At 36.2% G+C, this 21,236-nt stretch overlaps 1 protein-coding gene across 1 annotated transcript in view; it reads right to left on the reverse strand.

Annotated features, from left to right (window-relative positions):
• The window catches only part of SEMA3A (semaphorin 3A), a 177,644-nt gene that overhangs the window by 16,482 nt on the left and 139,926 nt on the right, over nt 1–21,236 (reverse strand). Inside the window, exons 7-13 of the mRNA XM_080392039.1 lie at nt 19,972–20,114; nt 18,655–18,769; nt 18,487–18,556; nt 17,275–17,419; nt 11,298–11,517; nt 6,041–6,132; nt 2,972–3,013 (exon numbers count right to left, since the gene is read on the reverse strand). Of these exons, the coding sequence (XP_080248165.1) occupies nt 2,972–3,013; nt 6,041–6,132; nt 11,298–11,517; nt 17,275–17,419; nt 18,487–18,556; nt 18,655–18,769; nt 19,972–20,114 (827 nt within the window). The remainder of the gene's footprint in view (nt 1–2,971; nt 3,014–6,040; nt 6,133–11,297; nt 11,518–17,274; nt 17,420–18,486; nt 18,557–18,654; nt 18,770–19,971; nt 20,115–21,236) is intronic.

Genomic DNA, 21,236 nt, shown 5'->3' on the forward strand with positions numbered 1-21,236 from the left:
AAAGTAACTGATGCAGAATAGTTCAGGGGCTATATAAGTGACATATCCATTTTGAGCTGGTCCTTTCTACATGCTCACTATGGACAGAAATGGCAAATGTGAATAAAATTCAGTACTTTGTGAAAAATACTATAGAAGTAATCACTAAAATCTTTCTGAAGTTCTTTTCCTTGCCTTTGATTAAGAATCTTACGGAGGAAAACCAAAAGCTCTTTGTAGCAGTTCACCAGTCAAGAAGCTGGCCTGTATCAGCCGAGGATCTCCTTGGATCTCCCCCATCTTACCAGAAATCCAGTGGCTTTTTGAAGCAGACAATCACAGACCTGACCCTGAGAAAAAGATGAGAACTTGCTCCACAAGAACTCACCTTTAATTGAAAGCTAGGCATGACTTTTTGGCTTGCTTCCACATTTGTAGTTCAGAGGGAAAATTGCGGTGCCCGCCCCCCCCCCCCCCCCCCTCGCCCAACAGGCTGAGAGCCAAATGGTAGCCAGGGGCTCCCTGTGCAAGCCTGGCTCCCACAAGAACAGTGAATTTAGGCAGCTGTAGGATGTTCCAGTGGCTCTAGGATGCTGTCCTCTAAAGGCTTGTGTCTATCACCAGCTGTGCATAAGTTTGTTGAGGTGATAAGGTTACACAAGCCTAAGGCTCTGAACACAATCAGGAGGGATACATAGCTTCACTGAGAAAATAAAATTTCGCTGAGTTAAAGACAGAAGCATTGAGAAAGACTGTAAAAAGTTTTAGTCTTGCACATAAAGACTAGATTTCCTTACTCAAAATCACTCTCGCTCAAGGGCCAAATTCATACTCAGAGAGAGACACAGGAGCTGTAGAGGTCTATATAATTCAAAACTCAAGTTAAGTTCTGCCTCTGAAGAACTTTGAGATTTTGGTCTTTAGGAAAAGAAGTAATTTGTAGCATACCATATTAGCACAATGGCAAAAGAGGTAGCTTTGAACAACCAGTGTAGCAAAACATTTTAAACCAAGAAGAAACAGCTTGTACCACATTTTTAGAATTGGATGAAAGAATTGTTAGTGAAAAAACTAAAACAAAGTGATTGCTTTAAAGTTATTCAGTAAGATATGTTGGTTTTACTGTTTACATTTCATGCTCCCGCTTTCTACAATGCCTAGAATTATCATGCTGTTATATGAAAACCATCCTGCCTATCAGAACACAATGAAAAAAGTGTTTGAGTTATAGAACTACAGTATTTTTAAATCATAAGTATAAAATGGAAACATGTTGTTATATACTTATTTGATACAAAGACACCGCGCCAAAAGCTGTCATACTGTATCATGATTCTGTCACTTTTAGCCTGAGGTTGGTTGATTTTTCATGAGCTTAATTCTGCCTGAAAAACTTGTGGTTTATGCTCTTTTTTAGTGTTAAACAAGTTTAGCAGTGTAAATTTGTTTTCAAAAGACTCAGGAAAAATTGTAATCTCTCCTGAATAACTAAAGATGCTTTGAAGAACAAGTATGAAAATGCATGGTCCACCATCAAATATGATTGGCTGCTTTAAGGGAATCTACTTATAAAAATAATCCAAAGCAGAGCATTTTGGTATGATGTGAACATATATACAACTTGACAGGTTTGTTTTTAAATATCCCAGCATTCAATAGTACATTTTTTTTGTCCTGCCATTATTGTTGTTTTAGGTGGTAAACTATGTTAGAAGTGTTCTCAAAATGTTTTCTGTCAAAGATGTGACTGTTTTCAGACAACTTTCCCAAATACTGTGAATTCTGAATTAAATATGCAGCATTTCAAACATAATACTGGGCTCTGTCCATTACAGAATGAATTCAACTTCTGTTCAATATTGTATAGAGTGAGGTACATGAATTAACTCAATCTTATTTGTAACACACCAAATTTTTAGTGTACCCAGTCCTAGAAGTAATACCAAATCCTTTCTTTACTGACAATGACATTAATGGAAAAGTTAATGAGTGTGAATAAGTTGCTTATATTTACCCAATTAGGCTCCAAATCAACACAAACAGAGGGGTGTGGGGTGGGGAAGTTTTATTATGTTAAATTTGATGTTAAATTTTATGACTCAGACTCCTTAGACAGGAAATGACAACAGCTGGGATCCATCTACTTAATTCCAGGCAGAGCTGGAAGATATGCCCCTAATACCCACTTTGCTCCTGGACTACAACCCAGTATTCTTTGCACAACTACATAATTCACCAGCTGCTTCACAAAAAAGTCTAATAATAATTGCCTATTTGCTCAGAAATGCAGGAATCACCTTTACTGTAAATCAGACAAAACTTTACCTCCACCCACTGAGAAGTCCAATTCATTTTAGTTACGGTCTGCTCTACAATGAAGGCTATACTACATATCTTTTCTTTAAGAAGTTAGTGTACTTGACAGGAAGTAGGAAATACAAATTCTGGAGTCTGAAACCCATATCCTAACCGTGTCACTGAATCAGAAGGCCATGGAAAATTTGGACTAAATTACATCTACCCTCTTTATTAAAGCCGAATGGTGCACGACCAGAAATGGAATGGGCATTGGGCAGAAAGATGGGAGGATGTCTCATTTCCCATCTTTGCTTTCACTATCTGCATTTTATCCAATACTATTCCTACAGGCACAAGAACTAGTCCCATTAAAGTAATGGACCATGTCTGGCCACTCCCTTTGAACAGTTTCTCTGTCATGTCAACATGCCATAATGTGTTGGGCTTTTTTTCTAGAGAGCCTCCAGACTCCAGACCAGTTTGTGTTTAGTTTCCACCTTACCAGTAACACAAACTAGACTTTTCCTTTCTGCTTTCCTTGTCACATTTTCCTGAGAAACTACTGATGTTTATGTAAAGGGATGTGATGCTGCTGCTGTAATTAATATGTCTCTACTGGCTGCCAAGTTACTGTCTCTAAAAGACAGAGACCAATAAATATTTAAAAGTGATTTAAAGTTTGTGCACATAGTACCTGTTTTGTGGAAATCTTCATTGCTGAAATAACAGTGGGTTCCTAAGGGGGGGTGGGAAGAAAAAAAAAAAGAGAGTTAAAATCTAAATTGTGCTCTGTAACTCTATAAACATAAAAATTCTGCTAAAATTCTATTTGCCCAACCTAGAAACCCTGAAATTAAACTAGACATTCATTAGTAATAGTGCTTCTTGTTTTTTGCACTACAATAATTTCTAGCTGTAAGTGAATTAGAATGCATGTACATATCTGGGTGCATCTTTGATTGCTGTGTTGATTGTAGACATATAATTTTCCATGATTATAACAGTTTCATTGTGATTACTTTGTTACTAGTTTCATATCTTGAAATTAATTTCCACACTTAATATTAAAACTACATTTAAAGAACCTCCCAGGTAATATGAAAATAATAATGGCTGTACCAAATATGTAGAAACGATGTAGATACTATATATTAAAGGTGATGACACTGAAATAAGCAACAGATTTTAACCATATCAAGGTGAAAAAAACCACTCCTGTGAAATTTTATTCATAAGAACAAGCTCTAATCCCAAGCATAAACTTGTTGACTGCAATACATTAGTCACATACAAAGAAGTTGCTCGTATTTGCAGAACACAGAACTGAAATTGGCAAGAGGTTTTTTGCAGCATGGAATACCCATTATTTAATCATCCAAATATGTCATTAGGGGAGTTACTGTTCTCTAAGCTAAGTGTACTCTTAATTACACTTATTTGTAGTAAGCAGATGTGAAACTAAAATCTATTTTCTTACATTATAGACTGTAGGAAATATTTAACAGAATGAGTGTATTTAAATCTGATTAAAAGATTGTTACACCTTTTAGGCCTAGTGGCTTGAACAGATTTTAATCTTGAGCATAAGTGGCATAATTTGGTTACAAAGTGTGCAAGTCAATTCTATATGAATTTTATTTCATCTAAAAACCTGCTATTGATCCCACGCATCATACTTTTGGCTATGTACTTTAATAAAGTCCCTATTAAGCTTTTACACTTGTGTAGCTTTCAGCTGGCTTACCCTGAGAGAATCTGATATGGGTCAGTGGATGTTATGCATGTGGACTTGCCTTTACAAATGGGTTAATAGACCTTATATTAGAAAGCATCAATTAAGTGTAACATTTGAATGAAAATTGAACTCATTAGTCTGTTTGCTCAGGTGTTCAGAGAAATATTGCAGAAATGGGGTTAAAAGAGGTATTTGTTATTGATGTAACACATGGAAGATTTTCAGTTTTCTGGAATTATAAATGGAAAACATTGTATTCAGCACACTGCAGTTTAAGCATCAAAATACATTGTTTATGATGCACAAGACTCTTTAGTAACTAAAGAAAACTTACATTTGATTAAGGCACATGCAAAATTTGTTGCAAATTCCCTATTGAAAGACCCATTTCTTACACATACAAATTCTTATTCCACTGAAGTACATTAATGCACTCTTTAAGGCTTAAATACGTGCCAAAGGAGATAAATGAGCTTTCAAGTAGATCAGAACACTAAAATTGTTTTCTGCAATGAATAAATACACATCTGAAGTAAAGTACCAGATCTGAATTTGCTATTAACCATTCTACTTGTGTGAAGCCTTTCTGAAATAAAACTTTCACTCCATTTATTTTCTTTCTTTTATATTTCTCTGATCTCCTTTAGCTTGGCACTTCTTCATTTAGGGAAGAAACTCATACATTATCAACAATTGCCAAATTACCCTGCATTAATGTAATGACTTTTGCGTGTATAAAAAAAGAAGAAAAAAGCTGGGAGCCACAAATTACTTGTCTCATTTTTTCCTCATAGTTTCTACTTTATTTTTCTGCTTAAAAAAAAAAAAAAAAAAAAGAAAGAAAAGACCCTATATTTCTGCCCTTATAAAAAACATGGATTGCAGAAACAGAAGTATCTGTTTTCCAGTGGTATCTTGCACTCAAAACAGTGGTTTCTGTGCAAGATTGGTACCAGTAAAGGGAAGAGTGTCCATAAGAAAAAAAATAAAAAAATAAAAAAGATATACAAGCTCTGTTTAAGCATGTTGTGTCTGTTCAGAAACCAAAGATAAATGGATGGCAACAGAGTATGATGAGGACATGGTGGCTGGGCCCCTGTGGCAGGTTCGGAGCACAGTCCTTGTTAGCACATCAGGAGTGGGACCACAGGACATGGGGCTCACTGAGCATGCCAGAATCATCTTCATGCTGTCAGATTAACCTCACACTCCCAGCTAGGTATCAACCCCACAAAAGCCTGGATCTTGTGAAATGGTGCCATAAAACTGGCACTGACAAAAAGAATAACATGGGGAATGTAAATGATTCGTTGTTGTGTACGAAACACAAGACATCCCTGGGTTCTGTCTGGAAAGTGTTTGAAAGGTTTACTCAGCCTCAACTTGCAGGAGTGCCTGTGGGATGCCTTACTTTTTAGGTAGCTCAGATAGGAAAAATGGAAGAGACTGATTTTCACAAGAAAGTACTAAAAATTAGGGGGTGTTTATGGTGTCTTGTGTCAAACCATGAAAACGATACCCTAAAGTCACCTTTAAAAACATAAACACTTCCTTTGCTTCTCAGATTGTTAGGCATAAGAAATCTGTGCGGATCACCTTTTTTTTTTTCTTTTTTTTTTCCTAAACTATCATCCTAGTTACATTATGCTGATAGTCTGAAGAGTGTTAAGAGTTGATGCAATTATATAATTTGTGTGCATATCTCTGTGGGAGAAAACAGACAGGCATTATTCCCAAACTTGCACAGATACACACTTAACTATAGCATGTAACAGTTCTAAGGCTGAGAGATACTAATTTACTTTTTAAACCACAAAACAAGAGCTCAGAATGCAATGTCTTTTATCATTAACCTCCAGCTAGCACTGAAAGTTTCAAGGTTTATTTTTACTAGTGTCTGGGTCTCTAAATGACAAGCTAATTAGAGGTCTATGCCAGGCTATTCCTTGGCTAGACTGCAAGTGGTTTAGTTCACAGCTGTCCACAGCAAAATCTACAACCTGACACTTGAAATTTAGCTGCACTTACCCGAAAGACTGTCATTTCTTCCAGCAAGACTTCCTCTAATTCATGCCAAGTCTCCTTAGGAATTGAAACCACTTTAAGAACTGTTCCAATATCTTGAAAAGGAAACACAAAAAAAGGAAAAAAAAACCCACCAAAACTAAACAACCCATGCTTTCAGGTGCTTAAGATGCATAACTCAGCTTCAGAGGAGCCAGAGTTTCTTGTAGTATATAATTATTTCATGTATAAAGACTGTGAAGCTACATATCTCTAAGCACTAGTTGTTCAAAATACCAACCGCTATTGAAAATAACCTAGAATAACACTGAATTTCAGTAGGACATTTCACTGAAGTCTTTTAATTATCAAAATGCAACAAAGAAGATAAATACTACTATAGTTATTAAAGAATGAAAAGGACTGAAATACTATTTAAGTGACAGTATAAAATGACAGATGTTTCAGGCATTTAATTCAGGGAAATGCACTAAATTTACCCAGGCATGTTTTATTGCCCATTTTGAATATGATGTTTGTCATTCTTAAAATGCATGTGAAGATGCTGTCAGAAGGCTCAGTTTGGATATAAAAACATCTGGACAAATGTTGTTAGACAGATGAAGCTGTTAGATCTCTTAAGTACATGTGATCTTCCCTGTGTCAAACAAAGTACCTAAGATGTATAAGCCCCTTAAGGCATCTGCATTTCTTTGTGTGTTAGATACTGGTCTTTGCTGAGGGGTAAAAAGCAATACAAATTGTATCTTCTGTTTAGATATACATGTGTGCCAGCATTTTAATACGATATCCATTTACATTCTTGGAGTTCTGCTATTGGCTTTAACATCAACAGGGCCAATGCTTGAAATTCCTGAGCCATATTGTGAATATGGCTGAGACTTAAGACCATCTTTATGAGACTTTACAGCTGCATCTGTGATTTATTTAGATGTTTCCCTGAGCAGAATTTTCAGGGAACAACAACAACAACAAAAAATCATTTCTAGGTTGGTACAAATCACTGCAGACTCCCTGGAATGGAAACATTCTGTATGTAACTTTTCTTTTTAACCAGCCAAGTGTAGTGCCATGTAAATGTGTCACAGCAATAACAACTACGTCCTTGAGGACTTTTCATGTTGCACGTTCTACAGCAGTAGTAGTTTAGGAAAAGATAAGGCATTTTAAGTGGATAAAATTCTCAAAGCAACGGAATTAAAAAGGTCAACATTCTCAAAACCAGAATTAACCATCAATTTCACAAAATCAAAACATATTTTGTATGTGTACATATTTGTGTGTGTTAGTTGAAATGGCTGATTGAAAAGATGACAACTCTACATTGAAAATACATATGGAATTGAATCAGATTACACATTGAAAATGTTTTTATAACTACCTTAAAGCTATTGATTTCACAAGAAAATTCCAGTACTTCAAATTCTTTACATGAATTTGGATTAAAATACTCTAGATATCCTAGAATATCCTGTAGAACTGAGATTTTGATTTTTCCATCTGCTCCCTTTTAAGCAGATACTGGTTTCTAAACATGTATTTTGGAATTCTAGAAAGAAGTGAATATTTTCCCCACAAAATATATGAATCACTGTTTCATTAAGCACAAACCCATAGATTTTTCTTTTTTTAAAGAAGAAAATAACAGTTGTTTCTTAAAACAAGAACAATAACAAAGCAAAGCACAACTTTCTATTTATTTAGGCACCTACATGTACAAAGTAAGCTAGTAAAATAACTAGGTAAGTTGTTTTGGAATTGGTTTTCATTATGGTTACTGCTACTAATTGAACATATTTAATTCAAGAAATACTGAGAACAATACAGAACAAATGCAATATAAAATTTAAAACAAAAAGAAAAAAAAATCACACTTCTTCAATAAAGTAATTCAGAACAACAGATAATTTAGCATTATTTGTATCTGTAATTTAATGGATGAGTTCATTTCCCTAATTATCCTGATAATTTGATGACTGTGGTTTTGAGAAAAATACATTGTATGAGTAAAATAAAAGAACTCTGGTCTAGTAAATATAACAGTGTCATGACTGCAGTCTGTGTTGCACTATGACTGTCCTCAGTCACAATCCATCAAACGCCATATTCGAGAAATAAAGATAAAAGAGCACTAGGGAAACTGTGGAGCCTGCATGGGCACTGAGCAGACATCAGTTCCCCACATAATGCTGTTTCAACAAAAGGTCTGACTTTTAAGTGGATCCTGCAACAATTACAGCTGCTTGATGCTCAAGAAAGCCTCTGAGGTCAAAGATACACTGTGTTAATCACTACGGAGACTCTGGTCAGGCCACAGGTACCGAAGTGGGGCTTTATCTGAGTTCTAGATCAAATTTTGCAGAGTAGTATTTCAAACAATTTCACACAAATGGAATCAGGCTTCTCCTTTAGGATCAATAGGCTCTGCTCAGTAAGATAAGATTACTGTTATTAATTTGCTTTACTGACAGATGTACCTTGACTGTGCCAAATGATCCCAAACATCAGACACTCAGGATATGCATTAAGTGCATATCTTAAATCCTGTTTCTTTCTGATATAATTTCAAGCGTACCGATATGATACTATTTCCATTGCAAAACCTGCTGGTACAATCACAGTGGGAAAGAAACTACTGGGCTAGATTTCACCCACAGGAAAGGAAAATGTGACCACACTGGGTGGCTATTAATTATGTTGTGTTCAATTATCATCAGTTATTCAATGAAAATGGGGGGAAAAAAAAGGTATTTCTTCAACATACTGAAGTTCAACAGCATGTGGGAATAATGTAGATTGCCGCAACAGCAATGGGAAAATACAGAGAAATGTATCTAATCTGATGGGACACACCTACCCAGAAAAACCTAGTCATACCCCAGAGAGCTTAATTCTGGGTTTGCCATAGGTTAAGATCATCAAGTGGGAAACTGGACTATGACTAGAGTCCCTAATCTGCTCCCCAGTTTGTTTGCTTGGGGAAGATGTAATGTGCACTGATTGTGTATCGCTTTCTGGTTCCTTTGACTTTGACCAGCCGGCTCAGCGCGGCTTTCTGGCAGAAGGCAGGCAGGGCCTCAGTTCTGCCCCTTCCCCCCACTCCCCCTCCCACCCCCCACATGTGGAGGATGCCCTGTCCTCATTCCGAAAGCTGCAGTGAGGCCAGTGAGCTCAGAGGAGCATGGAGTCTGTTTTGTGCCTCAGCTCCAAGCACAGGTGTTGTAACGCCTGTTTTTGTCCTATGTGGGTACAAACTCCTGCTGGAAGAACAATTTCTGCAGACAAAAGTAGTATTTCAAGAAAGAATAACACTCTGCACTTACAAAGCTGGGGGTTTGGTGCCGAAATCTCTTTTGGCTAATGCAGTTAATAAACATTTAATACTTTTCTTACAGTTCTTGGGCACAACCATCAGCAGTGGTGCATGGGATCCAGAGCACTTACCACACACCTGAATATTAGCGGTTTCGGGAATGAAGTGAATGACTAAATTCCCAACAGAAAAGTAAGAGCTAGGTATCACTGAGGGGCTTTCAGAGGGAGAGCTTGCCTCACTAATTTAGATAAGAACCACTATAGGTAATGATAACTATATAAAAGCTATAGCTCAGGTTTACAAGTCTTCCTGTACTGCCTGAAAAACAGGAACTTCTGCGTAACTCTTCATCTTACTCTAATAGAGGTTTTGAAGAAAGTGCAATGAATCTCTCTCTGGAAGTACTTCTCTCTTTCCCTTGCAGAAGCCAATACATCTTTCTTAGACTGAATGCCAAATTTTGGTGAGATAAATGCCACCTCTTGTGCTCAAGATGTAGACATAAATCAACTCCTCCTGTTTCTTCAGCATCATACTGTGGATGCTTAAGGGCTTGTTCCCTCACATCACAGCCAAGTGGAATACTGCTGTTACATTTTTTCTGGGCTGAATCAGGTCAGAGAACATCCATTGAAAGGCACAAAACACTGCCAGTTGTAGATGGCACTGAAGTCTCTAATGTGTGATGGAAAATATATGTGTTGTCTAAAATCAAATAAAACTGCTTTTCGATGTTTTATGGAAGAACATATTGTAGCACTGGTATCTAATAACTCAGTTCACAGCTTTAAAGAGCTGGGACACTCTGCAGAGATGCATTTCCTGCAATAAATGTTCCAAATTGCTATGCATGCACTGTGTTTGGTATACAAAGCTTCATCAGCTCTCAGTTTACTCATAATATATTTCAGACATCAACATGAAAGAAAGTTTGAGATTTATTGCTCTGGAAATCTGACCTCATGTCTAGAGGACCAGAACTCTACTTAAAGCAAGTCAAAAATTGGACTGTTATCACACAGACAGACGGGTATTTTTTGGTCCAAAGCTGAAAAGAACACGGGATTTGGTTTGATTTGTTTTGGCTACGTGATGCCAATGTGTAATTACTAGCAATTATGTTCAACAGATGTTTAAAATACTTTTATTCAACATAACTGAAACACCAGTCAACTAATGAAAATCTTCAAAGGTGAAGAAGTAGATCCACCAACTGCTAACCAGCATAGCTCTGAAGCCACCAAACTCAGGCAAATGCATATCAGCTCATTTCTGGCCACTGTTGTTTCTCATTCTTACCTTCCTGGAAAAAAATGTCTTTTCTGAGTGCACATTTCCGCTGTCATAAAATGCCCAAGCTTTATGATTCCACAAATGCTTTGGAAAGGATATCAAGTTTTATGTTTGAATATCAGCTCTTCTTGAAACACTTTGTGTGTGCCAGATACCTTCATCTTAAGTAAAATGATGCACTCTTCTGGCTCAAGAGCTGGCCATTTTAAGGCAATACTTGAAATACCTGAAAGGCACACAAGACATTTCCCATACCTGGATACTTGCCTAATCGATGTTAATACTTCTTATGCTGCACTTCATAATGGGTACCTCAAAGCCCTCATTTTAATACTAAATTATAACTAATAAGGCAAGATATTTCTAATAAAATTCCCTAATAACAGCAGTTGAAAAGAGAGTGGTTTGATCTTAATCCAGTTGGCAAAGCTCCTAAAGAATTAAGCTATGCAGGTTGTAGCCTGAACCAGTATCAGCAAATATATGTAAAAAAGACCTCCCTGCCCCACTCCCAGTTTTGAGTCTTGTCCCAAATTTTCACAGGTGTACATTGTTCTGTCAATGTTCTGTCTTTCAGAGTATGAAATTTTATCTGGTCTATGTCTCCATAATGCCTGGAGGAGGATACAGTGTAAAGTCAAGACTTCTCACCTGTGCCAATGAACATCACATCATATTGGCCATCTTCTGCATCTACTCGATCTACTACTATCTGTGTGAACTGGTAATCCACATCTGTTTTGATCATGATTGGACGGTTGTTGATGGGGAATACTGGGTTATACATAGCTGGATGACTTCTTGCAAATGTTATAACTTCATCAGGAAGGTCCTTGGTGGAATCAAAGCCTCCAAATGTTTTACTGGGACACTGGAAATAAAGGAAATGTTTGATATTTTGTTATCAATCACTAGAAAAAGCATTAGAAATCTGTTTCATTACAATAATCCCAGATGCTGCAGTCTCTATTTAAATATGTCAGGGGATCTAAGTGTTTCATGATGGGCAGCAAATGTTAATCCTGTCATTAAAAGTCTTTTTTTTTCATTCCGTATTTAAATCAATATGGTTAACAGAATGCAAATGAACTTTATACATAACTTTTCTTAGCACTATGCAGTGCAAAAGGATTTTCAGTCATTCACTGATTAGTTTTAGACTTTAACTGGCAGAAGGAAGAATTCCTGAGTTATCCAAAATCATTCAATATGACGTAAGCCATTTCAGTACCCGGTTATGTATTCAACAGAAAGTTAATTAATTATGTCACCATTCTTCGTTTCAAAGTATTGTCTTCAGAAGTCGTCTGGAAGTCAGTTCCTCTCTGAAGAACCAAATCCTTAAATGTTGAGACAACTCCCTGTTCTACTGACTTTTTGAACTCTTGCTTGTCTCAACAAACCCATGTCATGTGTGTAGTCCCAATAATGTGGCTCCTGTTACACTAAATCAAATCAAATGAATCATCTCCTAAATGTATCCATTGATTCTAAAGAAAGCCTTCTCTGTGTATTGCTGATGATACTGTTCATGTGAAGGTAGGTGAGAAGAGTCTCACTAAATAACTGAAATAACTCCTCAGTGTTGCACATTGTGCAGTAAGAGAAAAGTTGGTGTCCCCTTGGCATTAATCTGGTCCACATGAAGTAACACAGTAAAGAGCCCCTTTGCTCCCTTACATAGCTGTGGGTGGGCCAGACAGTTTTCCCTCTAAACTGTGAAAAACTGAGGGTTCTGCTTTTCACATTTTGCTCACATTTTCCCAATGTGAGCAAAAAATAAAGGCTGAAAAGGGAAGGAGAGGTAAGACCACGGCTTTGGTAGCCACAGCAGTATTCCTCCATGTTCACATACCACATATCCCCATGGGGACACTCAAGAACTGTGGCTAATCACCACCATTTGCCCTCATTTCATCTGCAGAACTGGTTAGTATTTTATGAACAATTAGACATTTCTTTAACATAAGTATTAGCAGTGTGTTAGTAATGTTGCATGGATGAAGAAAATGAGACACAATGGCATTAAATCACCAGTCCAAAGATATTTGGCAAAGAACTTGTTGTCCCCCACTCCTAACCTGTTCAGATACCTACTTAAGACATATAAAAATTCTGAAACCCAGTTGACGATAGTTACGCTTGTGGCATCTGAACATGAAATATAAACAGCTGGTGCTAAAATGCCCTAGATAATTTGCCCTTTATATCCACATATAAAATATCTTCCAATTAAATTAAAAACCTAGAGGACAACATCTTATTAACCAAGAATCCAGACCTTGCAGGATGCTCAGCAGAATAAATCAATTGTCTTTGCTGTCACCTTGATTCAAATTATTAATAATTCATCAGAAATTAAATTAAAAAATCAATGTTGTCAAAAAGAGTATTTGTTATACTCAGCACAGGGATGCTTCTAGCATGGACATATGAAGTGTAAATTGTCCCTTTATGGCTTATTTGTTAGTAAGCAAATTCCTGCATTCGGTTCCATTCCATGGTATGGAAAGAAGGAAGAGAGGGAGTGAGAATATTTGATTAATGTGTGTGGAGCAGACTAAGCAGAGAGCAAGTTAGTTCTCTATTGTGTCAACATTTTTTCAGCCTTTTTATTATTACACTTTCTTGCTTTCTTGCATTGAAATATTACAAAGAGAAAATCAGATAGGCTTTTTATAACCATTGGCCAAACCATTGTCTGTCTAAAAAATTGTGTTTAAAATTCTACACTTAAATTTTTAGTTTGCTTTATATCTTCATTAATATTCTATCTACAGTTCAATACTAATTACTCAGATTAATTAGATAATGACTAATTAGATAATATATGTAAAGTGTGTCAAGTATAAAAATCACTACACAAGAACTAAGTATTGTTAATTGCAGCTGGGCAAACACTAAAAAACCCAGTAAATAAATATTCATTTCAATTTTAAGTAAATGAATTTCAGCTGTGTTTCAGTTGCTTGAATATTTATTTTCTGGCTCATTTTCTAACAATGGATTTTACTTGCAGCAATGTTGACCAAGATATATATTATGCAGAATTAATGTCATAATTCTGTGTGTCTAAATGAGACTCCCAATTGTGAGAGCCAGACTGCTCCTTGGATCCCATGCTTTTCTGAGAATAAAAAAATGACAGTAACTTTGTGTCTTTGTGTCTGAAGTTTAAAGTGCATTACCTGAACTATGCTGTGGCTCACATTCATCCCACCCCAGTTCAGGAAACTGACAAAGATGAAATCAAACTCTTATTGCTATCACTCCCTTCCTTTTCAATGGAATGAAATGGGCACCATCAGTAAGTGAAGTTTAGCACATCCATAGTCCAAATTGCTTGCAGAAGAATTTAAACTCACATAAAGTCAGAGATACAACAGAATAATGGAATAGGACAGAATAGAATAGTTGTCCTGAGGAGGAAAGTCCTGTTATGTTTACTTATGTTATGGTTACAAAAGCAGGATACACAACAAAGACATTATCTTTGATGCTAATGACAGCAAAAATGCTTTTGATATTAGTGGGTCTAGGTCAAGCTAATTGGCAAGGCACTTCATCAGTACTCGTGTTTATATACCTAATCAATACCACTGATAGCAGGGAAATAGAAAGTTTTCAGATGCCAAAAGACAAGCATGAATAGAAATACTCTGAAAAAGTTTGGAGAAATGAGCTTGATCTTGGATTCAAATAGAATCACAGAACTCTTGCATTTAACATCCACTTCCACTTGCTGGTCCCCAGTATGCCATGTCAGGGGTCTTGATCAGTCAGGAGGCATTAACTAAGCTATCCCCTAACTGGCCTATTAGGGAATCCAATAGCTACATTTCAGCAGGAACCAGAAGTGCTTTGGTCATAACTGAAGACAGATCTTTGGTACTATGAAGCAGAAAAAACTTGAGCTCTGCAGCTGAATTCACAGAAAGTCAGATATGAATGTACCTCATTCAAGATTAGGTATATATATTAAAATCCTCCCTCTTCTTCCAAATATTGGTAAAACTTTCAAAAAAAAAAAAAAAAAAAAGAAAAAATGTTCTATAGAATTTAAAGTAAAAATCCTGGCAACTCCTTCATAAAATGTGAAGCTGATGTAGAATCCTTTACAAAGTCTTCTAACTTTAAAAAAAACACAACAACATTAACTCCTTTTTCTTTACTTGGGCATGTCATAAGATGCTCAAGAAGTGTACTGGCACCTCACCAGTTAAATTCCTCAGGTAATTCAGCACTGTTTAACTGCAGTGTGATCTGGAACTAAACCACTGTAAGAAGCTCAAGTTTTGTTTCTCCCTTCCCTTTCCCCATTTCTTGGAAAGGGAAGCCACAAATCTGACATCTAAAGGAACTTCAAAAACCTTCCTTCTTTATTCTCAACAGGTCTACAAGCCATTGAGAATGCATCCAATTTTATCACTTTAGAAACAAAAAGTTTCTTTTCAGCCAGAAATGTTTCTCATTTTAAAATTCAGTTTTTTCCTACCAATACATCAGAATTACTTTAGCAACTGTGAGGAGGGGAAAAAATCTTTTTCAAAGTGATAGACACTAGGATTAGAGTCACTGGCAGTGGACTAGGAGAAGATGATGGCCTCAGCCACTCTTTAATTAACATGATTTACAGTGGCACGGCCCCTTGCACTACATAACACGTCTGCAGGGCTATGTAGAAATGTATAATTTGGGATCATATTCACACTCAGGCAAGAAAACTGTTTACAATTTAATCTGAACATCTTCTCACTTTGAAATCTTAGTGTAAGTAAGTTATAGTGAATTGTAAGAGTAAAAAGCACTTTTTAAAAAAAGAGGGTAGCCAGAAAAAAAACAAACCACCCCTGTGTGCAACAAATGTATTTCCCTACTTCAGTTAAAGATCTGGTGGCTTAGGTCACTCAGTCACTTAGTGTCTGGATTTGGGTCCTTGTTTTTCTGCTCGTTCTTGGGAATTTGATCAAGTCATTATTCTCCTGTGTTGATCTCAGTTCAAGACCTTCAGACAAGTCTTGGAGTAACTCACAGACTCTGAGTCAGGCAGAACTGCATTGCCAGTCTCTAGGGCAAATATTTGAGTTGTGCATTCAGAATCTCCATAGAGCTGCATCCGATCTCTGCGGAGGAATGAATGTAACAGAGACACTGTGCAGCAGTCCTTTAGCCCAGTATATTTCTGTGATAGAAACCTGTAACCTTCTTCTCTGTCTGTAGTTTTACATATTATCTGTTATTTGCTTTTGTTTAGAAAGGTTAATCAATACTGGAATCAAAGAGGAATATAAATAAACAGAATAATGAATACTAACTTATTAAGTCTGTGAGACCGAAAAGCAGATGACATTAGCTATACAAGAAATACCAAAAAGAGCTACTCATTCACATTTTCCTCAGGGATGTAAAACAATACAACTTCAAAAAAACCCACTCTGACATATCAGCATTAACTAAAGTAATTAAAAAAAAAAAAAGTTCAGCATCAAATAAGAAATGAAACTTCTCCCATGCTGCACAGATTGTATTTTAACTCTGGAAAAAATTAGGAATCCCTTTAGCAGTCATAGTGAGGGAGTGAGGAGTGCTGAGGAATCTGGCTGTCAGGGAACCACTGTTTTCTTTTGCTTAGGAAGTAATTTTCATTAGACTGAGCATATATATTGTCCAACTGTTGGAGAACAGTTGAAAGATCAGGTTTGAAAGAACAATTTCAAAACATATCAGACAAAAGTAGAAAATCTGATGATTTAAAAGAAAGGATCAAAGTTATTCCTGGCTTGTTTTGTGCTTTATATTTAAGTAGACTTTAAAAATAATATTATATACAGATACATTATTTACATTTACATTTTTACATGTACACGTATACACATATATTTAATATTCAGCAATGATATTTCAGATCTTAAATGGGCCAAGCTCATTTACACTGGTTAAGGAGGTAACTCAATGAATAAAATTAATGCCTTTTTTTTTTCATAAATATCCTATCTTCTTAGACTAGTGGTAACTTTGAAGGCAGTTAAATATTTGTAGAATGTGATTACATTGGTTGGGATTGTAAATATGGATGTCTTATATATACTGATATTTTAGTCATTCACAAACTAAACCCAGAGAAATGGGTAGAAGCATAGTTTTCAAAATCGTGGAACTTACGACTTATTATAGTCACTTTATCATCCATTGCAGAAATATCTGTCACTGTACTAGCTTTAATGTCAAGAACAATTAAGAGTTTCTTAGCAGCCAGGCAGATGGTCTGTTTTCTGTTCATTCTCACTAAGAATGGCTCAGCAAATATTTGGAAAAAAGAAAAGTTCCAAGGATAGGATAATGCAGAGTAATTTATTAAACATTTGACATTCTGTAAAGTTCTCCAGCCATTGCTCAGACTTCTGCTGAAGTTGTTAATATGATTGCCAAAACTAAAATCCAGCTACGCAGTTTCATACTTCACAAGAAAATCAGTAAATTTTTGGCCTGGAGGAATTGTTACCTTCCCTTCCTTTTCCTTCTCTCTTTTTGTTTCTTTCCTGGATCTCAGCTCAAGGACCATGTAATGTATGGAAATATTTTCCATAGTTTTCCCTTTTTAGATTACTATATTTATTAGGGTACTTACAGTTCCTGGCCGTGGATATGGCACTCGCCCCTGGTAGGGAACCCACTGGTAGTTTGGACCATCTCGGTGGGCATAGGGACCAAGAAATACCCTCCTCACATCAGTCATGCTGTACATACACACTGCTGACCCCTTGAAGATATTGCTAAAAATGAGGGAAGAAGAAATCAAATTAGGTTCTTTAAATTATCAGTCAGTTTAATGGAATGGAAGCGCTATGGGAATAGCAGCTTGTTGCTTTCTAATTTATTGCATGTGCTGACTATCAGAACTCTGACATGCTCTCAGAGCAATCCTAACTCACCTCCCGTGAAAGTTCAGCATAACTGATACGATCTCTCAGACATTTTCCTAAGCAGATGGCTGCTATTCCACTATTTAAAACATATTGTCCCCAGAAGGCCAAAGCCCCAATTTGAGTAAACTTCAACAGGGCTGTCCCTAGAGAACTATTCAATTCTTTCCTACACTTCGCATTTTTCTATTTTTTTTAGCAGTCTCTTCCGTCATTTGGGCAGCCCACATTGAAAATTCCGTGTTGTTCCTTACCTTGAGATTTCTTACAGAAGACAGTAAGGAATGGTAAATCTCCCTCTTCTATGCCTGTGTATCACTAGAAATATTCTTTCTGTTTAGAAACTAAAACTTTTGTCCTTCACAGAGAAATGCGGTGATGCAACTAGTGCTGGAAACCTTTCTCAGGCCAAAGCAACAAGTATAATTTTGTTCTTCGTGAAAGCACAATGAAACTGAAACATTCAAATCACAGTTGTATGTGATTCAATTAGTGAACTTTTGAAAGATTGTTAAACTTTCCAGGTTTCAGCAATATTTTTTACTCCTTGAGTAGCCAGTTTTGCACACCACAGTTTTCTGTTTTACCCTGCCCCCAAACAAGCATATTTATCCTTGTGTTATTTTTTCCAGGTCTGTGCGGAAAGGCCTACAAATTCTGATCCCCACTATAAAAAGCCAATTCAGCCACAAGAACAGCCTGAGAAACTGATAGTCTTTGTGATTACTGGCTTCAGAGTGATGATGTACATTGCTCATAAGAAGAGAAACCTAATTCATTACTTCTTAGTGCCACTTACTTCTCAGTTCAAAGGTTAAGAAAATTTTGTGTTTCTTAAAGACATTTTTAACAAAGAGACCTCTTCAAAACAAGCAGCCACCCAAGTTTCCATGCAAGTAAAATGATACATTCTATACCTGGAAGTTGTAAACACTCCATAGACTATTGGATTTTTAGGGTCTTTTGAGTTCATTAGGAACACATCCTCTGCAATAATAACAAGAGACAGAAAAGAAAACTAAGTTAAAATCGTATGGATTATACCTGAAAACACTTCTGTGTTCAAAACCATTTCTGGCACTTACGTAGTTCATCAAAGTGTGTGTCAATGCCATTGGGTCCTGGCACAGAACAAATCAGACGGGCTTTGAGGAAAGTTGTCCATTTGTTAACAAGGCTCCTGTGTCCACCAAAGTCATTCTAATAACAAAAGTATTTTGCATTAATATCTAGTAACAGTCTTTGAAGCATCAACAGAGTACAGAAAAAATACAGTAAATAACCACAAGATGCTACTTATAGAAAACAGAATTCACCTTCGACACACAAAAGCATTATGTTATCAAAGACACTAATTCTGAAACACTCTGATTTCACACTGTATTGCAACTTATTTCATAGTAGCACATCATTTAAAAAACAAAACCAAACCCCAAAACCTCTTTATGTATTGTAATATGTATGTAACACTGGAGACAGACAGACAGGCAGAAAGTTTTGCTGCAGGGCTCCCAGGCTGTTATGTCCTGGTAAAGATGAAGGCGTTTATTATTCTTAACTGGGTAGCAAATAAGTAGCAATGCAAGTTGCAAATGTAGATAAAAATGTCAGAACAGTGGGATCAGTTGGACAGCTGCAAAACTTACGAGTAAAGTGCACCAAGGACTCTGTACTTACGGGGTAATTGGTTTTCAAGCAGCTACCTCTGGATTTGAGGGGGTAAACTGAAATTGAGCTTATGGATTAACATGAAATGTTACCATAAATATCATAGCTGCCAAAGCTACAACGTCAATTAATATAATTTCATTTGTAGAGGTCTTTTTCAAAGTCTGTCAGAAAAATATTTGGTCATTTACAACTAGGGGTCTACTGAATGGTTGCCCATTTCCACAGCTAAGCTTAAACAACTGTTTTGTTAAATCTTCCTTTGCCTGTGTTTTAAAGATTTTCACTAACGTGGGAATGGAAAGGAATTAACTTTCCCTTAAAAAGTAAATTCTTCAAATGTTTTTGCCCTACCTGACAGTATCACATTTCCTGCAAAAGATTTTCGCTTTTCCAGACACAGTCTAAACCTCAGAAGATGCCTATGACTTTTTAAATAAAACATTGTGGTTTGAGGAGCTTCCCCAGCCACAGAAGAACTGAATAGTATACCTTTGGTTGTGTTATGCCCTAACTGGTTTTCACTTGGGATGATCTCTGCTTTAGTACAATGACAGTGTCAGTACTGACATTGGGTTTTTTTCATTCATTCATTCATTCATTCATTCATTCATTCATTCATTTTATTAATTCAAAATTCACAATATTTAACAGTTTCTAATGCAGTTTCTAAAATCACTTGCAAAGCATCCTGCAAGTGTATTCAATCTCACGTGAAGACATCATCACTTTACCTTGCAGATCTGCCCTATTCTGGCATGGGTGGCTTTTCCAGTGTGCTCTCCATCAATTGCATTTTCGCGGAAGAAGAAATAGATTTTGTCATCTTCTGGATTGTCACTCTCTGGTATCAGGTGAGCACTGATAAATCTAGGATCTGAGAAGACAATGCCATTGTGCATGTTACTATTCCAAGAATTGAATCACTTGCCTTCCTTATATAAATAAATTGTGATTTTGCTTCCCTAGGATCAAATTGCAAATAAACCTGTTGGGGACATCATCACCCATTAACACGTGACTGGTATTTACATTCCTCTTATCTTTAATACATATAAACACTTAATGATCAGACCTTAACTTTATTATTGGAGCAATTAAACATTCACAAAATCTCTTTACAAATGGTTATATAACATTATAGCATGGCTTCTTAATTCCATGTATTTATTACTGACATTTCTCTAGTTTCTTTGGATGTTTTGACTTTGGACAATAATCTTTCTGCATGTGTTGCACATAAAATAAGAGGCTTATTGAAATAAATCTAATATTCCTAACTTTAGCAATAATGAAGAACATATAAAGAAAGTATTTTACATCTAGAAAAGTACTAATGTGTTACTGTAAGAAAAAAAAATCCAGTTAAAAAACACAGTTTTGAATTACATTTTCCACATTATGATACTCCAAACCCCAACACTTTTGTCTCATTTTTAGAAGTGCAATGCATTTGTGAATTTCTGTTCAAGTTGTTGAAATATTTTCACTTGTCACTGTTTTAAAGAATATTTTTTTCATAGAAAAACTTTATTTCTTGACAATTAGAGTGACAATATTATTTGGTGATAAAGAAGATCCATCAGCAAATGAAAATATATAAAATGGAGACATACTGATGGGTTATGTAAAATATGGAGGAAAGAAGTTTTGGGAGAGAATTTTATAGAAATCATAACAGTAAATTCATACCAGTGGTGAATCTGGCTCATCACTGTGTTTTACAGAGATACTTGAGCCGGTATCTTTCACTATATTTGGAAAAAGAAGGCATATCCAACAGATTTACCAATCTGTTTTATAACCATTTTACTTCCTGCTGGGATAATTAACTGAGAACTATATTTAACTTCTCAGAATCCTGTTCCTGTGTGAAATTATAAGCTATTTTAGTGTCATGCTTTAACATCTTTTCAGTGTATGTTTATTGCTAAATAGTCATGGAAATAATGAACTGTACTTTGTTTTGCCAGTTTGCACTAGCTGTCCTGTGAAACCC

This window comes from Falco punctatus, assembly GCF_963210335.1.
Source record: "Falco punctatus genome assembly, chromosome: 6".
Lineage (NCBI taxonomy): Eukaryota > Metazoa > Chordata > Aves > Falconiformes > Falconidae > Falco > Falco punctatus.